Raw genomic sequence first — 8511 nt, forward strand, 5'->3', positions numbered from 1 at the left:
GGATTTCAGAGTAGAAATTAATCTTTTATCATTCATCTTTTGAAAATATCACATCCTAAATTCAGCTTATTTCTGTCATGACAAGTTTGAAAACGGCACAAAATATTTGATGTTCCAATATTTTCAGAAATGTAAGTTCTGTTGAACAATCTCAGTGTTTCATCCATGAACACACGACAGCTCCATCACAAAAAAAATCAAAGATAAACACCAAAGTCCTCCATGTAGCAGGCTGCGTGTTTCTCGTCCTAACACAACCCAGACCTGCTGCTGTGATTTATCTTTGAGAGTGTTACGAGGCTTTCCCGGATGAGAGGTCAGAAAGGTAAAGTGTAGACAGCTCCCTTTAGTGAGTGGGGTAATACTCTGCATCTTATCTGGCTCTCCCTTCCCTTTAGAGCCCTTTGAAGGACTACAGAGATTTTTTGGTTTAATTAAAAAAATTACTTTCTGCTCAAAACCAAACCACAAGCCCAAAACAGAGGCCTCATATAGAACAGGCAAAAGTTCAAAACTGTGTTTACAATAGGACAAAGATTATTTTCCACAGCTGCTTGTGGGTTTGATGAATTTGCTTTCCTCGCATGGTTGTCTAGCCTTTTCTAGAGAGAGATTTCCCACTATATCCATTAGTGACTCTCTATGGGGCTTCATCAGGTTTTTATAATTTTTTAATTTGCACTGCAATTCATGTCTCCATTAGCAGACAGTGAGTCACGAAGACTTTAACTTGAGTACCATTGTTGCTCAAAGCAGGGGAATTGGATGGTTGGGACTGAAATGAGTGTATTCAATTTTGTGGATTCACAGCTGTAGCCTCACTACGATCTTCCCAAAAGAGATGAAGTGTGTTCTTAATTTTATGATCTGACTGCCTGGAGGACTGGTCTACAACAGCCGACCTCTTTGATTCTAACCTTTGTGTCGCCCATGCTCTCCGACTCAGACACCTGATAGGTGAGGTCCGTCTCCTCAAAGCCCGTGGCGCTCATGCGCTGGTCCGTGGAGGGGTCCGAGCGTGGCGGCGAGTCTGGCGAGTTGAGGCATGTTTGGATCAGAGCTTTGCCCGTTTCACTTGTGATCATGGGTTGGAGTTTGCGGGTGGCGAAAGTGTAGACATGACCCGTTTCACTGGCCACAAGCAGCAGAACCTGGGTTCCCGTCAGCGTGGAGAGTTCATAGGCCTGGGAAAGAGAAAGAAGAGAATTAAGTATATGACAGAGAGGATAGGCCAAGAGCCAGAAAGATATGGTTCTTCATCTCATAGACAAAGTAATCTCTATTGGGAATTACATTACAGTACATTTTGTATCTGTTCAAAATGTACCTTAAAGGGAGATTTATCAAGTATTTAATAGTCTTATCAACATGGGAGTGGACAAATGTATGTATATATTTACTATTGGAAATCAATTAACAGAAAACAATGACAAATATTGTCCAAAAACCCTCACAGGTACTGCATTTAGCATACAAAATATGCTCAAATCATAACATGGCAAACTGCAGCCCAACAGGTAACAACAGCTGTCAGTGTGTCAGTGTGATGACTTGACTATGACTTGCCCCAAAACTGCATGTGATTATCATAAAGTGGGCATGTCTTTAAAGTGGAAACTCGTGGGTACCCATAAAACCCATTTTCATTCACATATCTTGAGGTCAGAGGTCAAGGGAGCCCTTTGAAAAAGGCCATGACAGTTTTTCCTCGCCCAAATTTAGTGCAAGTTTGGAGCGTTATTTAGCCTCCTCCGCGACAAGCTAGTATGACATGATTGGTTCCAATGAATTCACTAGGTTTCTAGTTTCATATGATACAAAAGGTGAACCTATGGGGGAAAAAAAACAACCTAGACAAGAAACCACTAGAATCTAAAAATACCCCTCTAGTGAAGTCTGACGTATAGCACAAATGAAGCTAAAATAACATGAGATAAGGCTCCCAGAATAGAGAGTGTGATATAGCTGAGAGACTGATTGCAGCTGGGGACTGGCTTGCATAGGCAGGGGGAGTTGTAGTAACCCAGTCTTGACGGAGGACACAAGGAATCATTCTTAACAACCCAGAGGTAGCTGACTGTGAAACGTGAGGCCACCATCAAAGTCTGCTGCCTTGTCATTCATTATACAGCGTGCATACACACACACACATTCAAACTCCCCAGTGTACAGGAAAAGCACAATGAGATTCAACTCCATCGAGCAAACGCACGCCGATGCTGCACTCAGAGTGAACTCTTGAGAAAGCCTTTTTATCTAAATGAGTCATAAGTTATGTGGAGGATGCTTCTGGTGCTGTGAAGGCACAGCGCCATTACCATCACCTTGGTGAACACAGGCAGTCAGAGCTCGCTTGATAGATGTGCCATTGTAAGCTGGAGCACAAGAGGAGGAGACGAATCACATTCAAATTAAAAGGTTTTTATTGGGCTGTTATAAAACCATATTCATGCTGCTCTACTCTATCATGCTCAAACACTGTGTTCATTATGGGCCCTATCAGTCCAATCCTCTATATGTGGGTGCATGCTGAAGCTGATTGTATAATTGTCTTTTGTGTGCAATAATATGACAGAGCACAGAAAGGCTAATGATGACCAGCTACTGCCACAGTGGCTCAATGCTACACTACGCTCGTTTCCCCTGAGCACTTCAAACCTTAATTATACGGAGGTTTTTGATGTGTGTGTGTTGAAAAGGAATATCTAGTTTTACAATTCACCTCACCGCCTGCTAATGCAGCATTACAGGAGCAGGTAATGAAGTACACAGCTCCAGTCATCCTCTTCCACTACCATCTCCCTTGATTAGCTCTGCAGCAGCTACAGAGGAGTCTCTAACAACAGAGCCTCATGTTTGGCCAACATCCAAGGCTGAGAAGGACTAATTTGTCACCTTAAATGTGCTAGGTGGAGGCACAAACTAGAGCCACATAATGCTTTAATAAGTTTCCTTGCTCTGCTGATTTTCTCATAAATATTCATGACTGCAGACTACCAGTGCCAATTACTCTGGCTGTAATAGGTTCCTCTGTCACACAAACTCCCTAGCTAAGCCTATATATCAAATAAAAAAGAAGCGTAAAGATAAAACTCATCGACGGCCGCAAACATGTACATATGTAGTTGTGCAATTCAAAACAACAAAAAACAGTGGCGTATTTTTCAGATGTTATCTTGGCAGTTCGAACACTAGTCCCAATGGTAGCCTTGTGACTGTATACAGTTGCAAGTTCAAATTGAAAAATTTAATAACTTTGGATTTTGGATGGTTTTCAGACAACGAATTGTGATGGACTGCAACTAATGACAACTTTCATTGTGGATTAAGCCTTCAATTTATCATTGAGTTCCTGCATTTCAAGGTAGTGTCTTCAAATTGCTTGTTGTGTCCAACCCATAGACTCTTTATAAGAAGTGGCCGTAGTCACCGTGACGTTACCCGTTGGTTTGTGGACTGCCTTTTTGAAGCATCAAGTTTGGCATTTTGGCCGTCGCCATTTAGTTTTTTTAAAACACAGACAAAACACCCAGACCGGACAACGCCATGGTAGCGACCTGTCAATCACAATGTAGCCACGACCCTGAAGCATACCCTGCTTTACCGTCTATTTGACTCTAAATGGGACCATAATTTACTAAATGAACATCATGCTGTATTGAAAAAGTCTTGAAACTAGCAATTGAGACCATAAACTCATGTTTACAATGTTTACTGAGGTAATAAATCAAGTGAGAAGTAGGGTCATTTTCTCATAGACTTCTATACAATCAGATTATTGATATTGATTATTTTTTCAATTAATTGACTCATTGTTTCAGCAGCAGACATGTGGTGAATGGACTTGCATTTATATAGCGCCTTTCTAGTCTTCCGACCCCTCAAATCGCTTTTACACTACATGTCAACATTAACACACACACATTCATACACTGATGGCAGAGGCTGCTAAGCAAGGTACCAACCTGCCCATCAGGATCTAATCTAAATGCATATCATAGAAGGAAAAGCCCAGGTGTAAATAATAAAAAACAATAGTGGCTGCATTCCATTTAGGTGAGCCAGTTTCAGAGCGCTGGTATTGTGCATGTTGGCTCACTTGCATGGGGTATTGAGGCACCTAAATGGAATGGAGCCCTTATTTACGTGCTTTTCCTGCTATGACAGGTCAAAAGGTCTGCCATGAAAACAGCCTATAGAGCATAGTTAGAAAAGAGCAAACATGAAAACATGCCCTTAACTGGACCAATATTGGGGGGGAAAAAAGGAAATGCAAGTATTAATTGAGCGGTCCTGCAACTCAAATTGAGTTAACAGTTTGTATTGTGCAAATGTTTACATGCACGTAATCTAAAGCATTTATGAGAAGCGAACAAATAGGCCGGTGCTTCACTCACCACATCCTCCAAAATGAAACCGCAGGCTCATCCTAGAAACCAGTTTGAGACCACCAGTCTACTATGAATCTTCCCACTCCACCCACCTCTCAAATTTCTGTGATGGCTGACATAGTGTAGGCAACATTTCCAAAAATCTCTATCCACACACAGTGTGTCAAATAGTGTTCATGTTGCCAAGAGCCTACATAAAGACACCTCAGTTTCCACGACAACAGTCTGGGATACATAAAAAAAATAGAAATACAGCAGAGTACACAGTACAAGTAACAAATGATAACTCTTGCACTACAATAAAGCATTGTGTTTATTTAAGGTCGTAATGAAAAATGGTCATGTCTACAACTGCTAGTCAACAGCTGACCTCGTCTCCAAATAATCAACTTTAGATGCCACATAGCTATACTTTATCAAGGCAGCAATCGTGTGCTTGGATTTCCAGTGAAATACTGCTTTGGTACTAAACCTAATAGGACGGTAATGGAGGCAGTTATGACTAACATGGAGCATGTTCTGTCATCTTTATTGTCAACTGCTTGTGTGCCAGATTTAACAAAACTGAAACCAAGGAAAGTCATCACAGGATGAGGCTGGACTGACGCTTGTATCAAAATGTGCCATAATGCATGCACAGACAGTCCCTGGCTTCTTTCTTCTGTTTGAGTGCTCTTTGACTGTCCTCTGATCCTGTTTCCCTGGGGTTTAGTCAGCTGTTGGCACCTTACAGGCCCCGCTGCTGCTCAACCACCGCATGGCTGCCGCCTGCAAGCAAAGCCCTGCTTCACAGTGACAGAGGGAACAGCCTGTGTGCACTGAGGGCCACTGATGGCAACTACTTCCAACAGTTCTGGGGTCTATCTGTGCATGAATGAGTGTGTCTGGAAATGCGTATGTGAGTGTCAGGCCATGTGTGTGTGTGTGATAGTTGGGGTGGTCATAAATAGAATTGTCATTTGCTCAAGCCTATTTAAAGCCTGTCATGAATGTTTCCTCACATCCAGTTTTTGTCTTTTATAAAAAGGAATAAATTGATTTAGTACAGGTCAAAAGTCTATATATAAAATATAGGCCCACTATTATATTATAATTAACCAATGCAGTATTTTCCCACTGATGTTATGACTGCGCAGCTTATTAAGGTGTTACCTCAACCTTATTGTTAATTCCATGAATGAATGAATATTATAGAGAGTATATCAAGGCCAAACAGCACTCTCAACTCAAAATCAAATGTTACTGTAGTTGAATGAGATCCAAAAGTAATCACAACTCACCTTTTTCATAATACCAGTCTTCCTCTTGCTGAAAGTGGTGTTGTGTCACAATTGTTTTTATAAAGGAATAAATTGATTTATTGCTGGTCAAAAGTCTATATATATATATATATATATATATATATATATATATATATATATATATATATATATATATATATATATATATATATAAATAATATAGGCCCACTATTATATTAAATTTACCCATGCAGTATTTCCCCACTGATGTTATGATTGTGCAGCTTATTGAGGTGTAACCTAATTGTTAATTGCATGAATGAATGAATATTCTAGGCCTATACAGCAGTATATCAAGGTCAAACAGCACTCTCAAAGTGACACTTAAAATCAAATGTTGCTGTGTAGTTGAATGAGATCCAAAGGTAATCACATGCCTCACCTTTTTCATAATACCAATCTTCCTCTTGCTGAAAGTGGTGTTGTGCCACAATTGTTTTTATAAAAGAATAAATTGATTTATTACAGGTCCACTATTATATTATATTTACCCATTCAGTATTTTCCCACATGATGTTATGATTGTGCAGCTTATTAAGGTGTAACCTTATTGTTAATTCCATGAATGAATGAATATTATAGGCAGTATATCAAAGCCAAACAGCACTCAAAGTGACACTCAAAATCAGATGTTACTGTAGTTGAATGAGATCCAAAAGTCTTCTTCTTGTTGAAAGTGGTGTTGTGCCACAATTGTTTTTTATAAAAGGAATAAATTGATTTATTACAGGTCAAAAGTCTATATATAATATAGACCCACTATTATATTATATTTACCCATGATGTGTTATGATTGTGGAGCTTATTAAGGAGTAACCTGATTGTTAATTCCATGAATGAATGAATGAATATTATAGGCCTATACAGCAGTATATCAAGGCCAAACAGCACTCAAAGTGACACTTAAAATCAAATGTTACTGTATAGTTGAATGAGATCCAATCACACATGACACACCTTTTTCATAATACCAGTCTTCCTCTTGCTGAAAGTGGTGTTGTGCCACAACTGTTTTTATATAGGAATAAATTAATTTATTACAGGTCAAAAGCCTATATATAATATATATAATTATCCATGCAGTATTTTCCCACATGATGTTATGGTTGTGCAGCTTATTAAGGTGTAACCTAATTGTTAATTCCATGAATGAATGAATATTATAGGCAGTATATCAAGGCCAAACAGCACTCAAGTGACACTCAAATCAAATGTTAATTGAATGAGATCCAAAGGTAATCACATGACTCACCTTCTTCATAATGCCTGTCTTCCTCTTGCTGAAAGTGGTGTAGCGTCTCAACTTGTTATCGATAAACTCCATCTTTATCTTGACGCGCCCACGTGTCTTCTTCCCCGGCTTTGCCCCGGCGACCCCCCCGGGCACCATGCCGTAACCTCCTCCTCCTCCTCCTGGAGGTATCATCCCCACCTCCTGCCCCGTCACAGCAGCCTCCATCTCGCCTCTCTCCCGCTTCACGCCTCTCCTGCTGTCCCCGAGTGAACCCACCGATGACGGGTCGTCGTCGTCTCCGGAGTCCGAGTCGTTATCCGAGCCGCTGCACATTGGAGCGCTCTCTCTGTCTCTGTCTCTGTCCTCGAACCGGTGAGGCAACACAACTCCCGTGTTTAACCCCACCATGTTGCCCTGGACGGCGGTCTGCAGATTGGCTGTCACCCCGGTCCCGGTGCCGTTCCCCGGTCTCACACCTCCTCTCGACCCGCCTGGACCGTTCGCCCCCAGCATCACCGCTTCTCGCCCGGCACTCTGCTCGCTGACCCCCGGTACTAAAACCTGCCCTGCTCGGACCAAAACCGGCCGAATCCCTCCACCGACAACCCCCGAACCGTGTCCCGTGTTACCTCTCCCCGTAGCTGACCCGTTTCCAGATGGTGCCGATCCAACCCGGCTCGGTAACATTATATATTTAACGGCTTAAAAAACTGAACCGTAGTCGTCGCCCCTAACAACCAACCGCCAGCTATCGTCGCCCTAACAACCAACCGCCAGCTATATAAAAACGAAGAGCTGTATAGCGCCGTTGGTTGTTGTTCCTCGCCAAATGGCTACTAGCAATAGGCCACACACACAAAACGTAAACAAACCAGACCAGTTTGGAGGGTTTTGGAGACTCCAGGAAGTTACCGAGACAAACTTTCGAAAGTGATGCTGCCCCCTAAGACCCCCTTCAGCACGGCTCGGTTTGGTTCAACCCTCCTCCTCTATCTCCAAAACTCACAGCGCTTTCTCAAAAAGGAAAAAGGCCGAAGAGCTCACCTCGGTGTCCATCCGCCATTTTAAGTAGTCCGCCATTTGGAAGCGAAAAATAACCCTTGTGCTTAGCAGTTAGCCACCAACTGCTATTTTTTACTGCATCTACACCACAATATGTATCCTTTCATGGATTATTAACACATAAAAACCCTCTATTTTTTAAACAGCGTTAACGACAGCGGAGTGATATCACAACCCAGGATCTACTTCCCACCCTTATAAAGAGATACAATGTTTCCTTATTTGGTGCTGTCTCTCCTTATTTGGTGAGTCACAGCGGCGCCTGCTGATTGGCTGAGGATTATCTGAGCAGCGCTGTGATTGGTCAATACGAACGCTCATTAGAATAAATACCAAAATGGTTGCGCTACCGACAACGTCACCGTGGACCATGCAGAGGCAACCAAAATAACAAACATCCAAAGTTTTTTATTCCCTACAGGTTGTACTTGTCATGCCACAAAACCATGTTTTCCCAGAGTATTAAGCCGAAATATCTATTTATTGATCTTTATTGGCTGAAATGATTCTGTCAGAAGAATTG

The 8511-nt window shown here is 41.7% G+C and overlaps 1 protein-coding gene across 11 annotated transcripts in view; it reads right to left on the minus strand.

Annotated features, from left to right (window-relative positions):
• srfb (serum response factor b) overlaps positions 1-8095 on the minus strand; it is a 28490-nt gene extending 20395 nt beyond the window's left edge. For 2 of the 11 annotated variants that reach the window (XM_037781601.1, XM_037781602.1), the window contains exons 1-2: positions 6945-8077; positions 918-1184 (exon numbers count right to left, since the gene is read on the minus strand). In XM_037781601.1, coding sequence (XP_037637529.1) covers positions 918-1184; positions 6945-7613 — 936 coding nt within the window. In that variant the 5' untranslated portion in view covers positions 7614-8077. Of the gene's footprint in view, positions 1-917; positions 1185-6944 lie in introns of all 11 variants that reach the window. The other 9 variants (XM_037781598.1, XM_037781595.1, XM_037781594.1 and 6 more) reach the window with 9 other exon arrangements.
• Positions 8096-8511: the final 416 nt, after the last annotated feature.

This window comes from Sebastes umbrosus, chromosome 10 (assembly GCF_015220745.1).
Source record: "Sebastes umbrosus isolate fSebUmb1 chromosome 10, fSebUmb1.pri, whole genome shotgun sequence".
NCBI classification, from domain to species: domain Eukaryota; kingdom Metazoa; phylum Chordata; class Actinopteri; order Perciformes; family Sebastidae; genus Sebastes; species Sebastes umbrosus.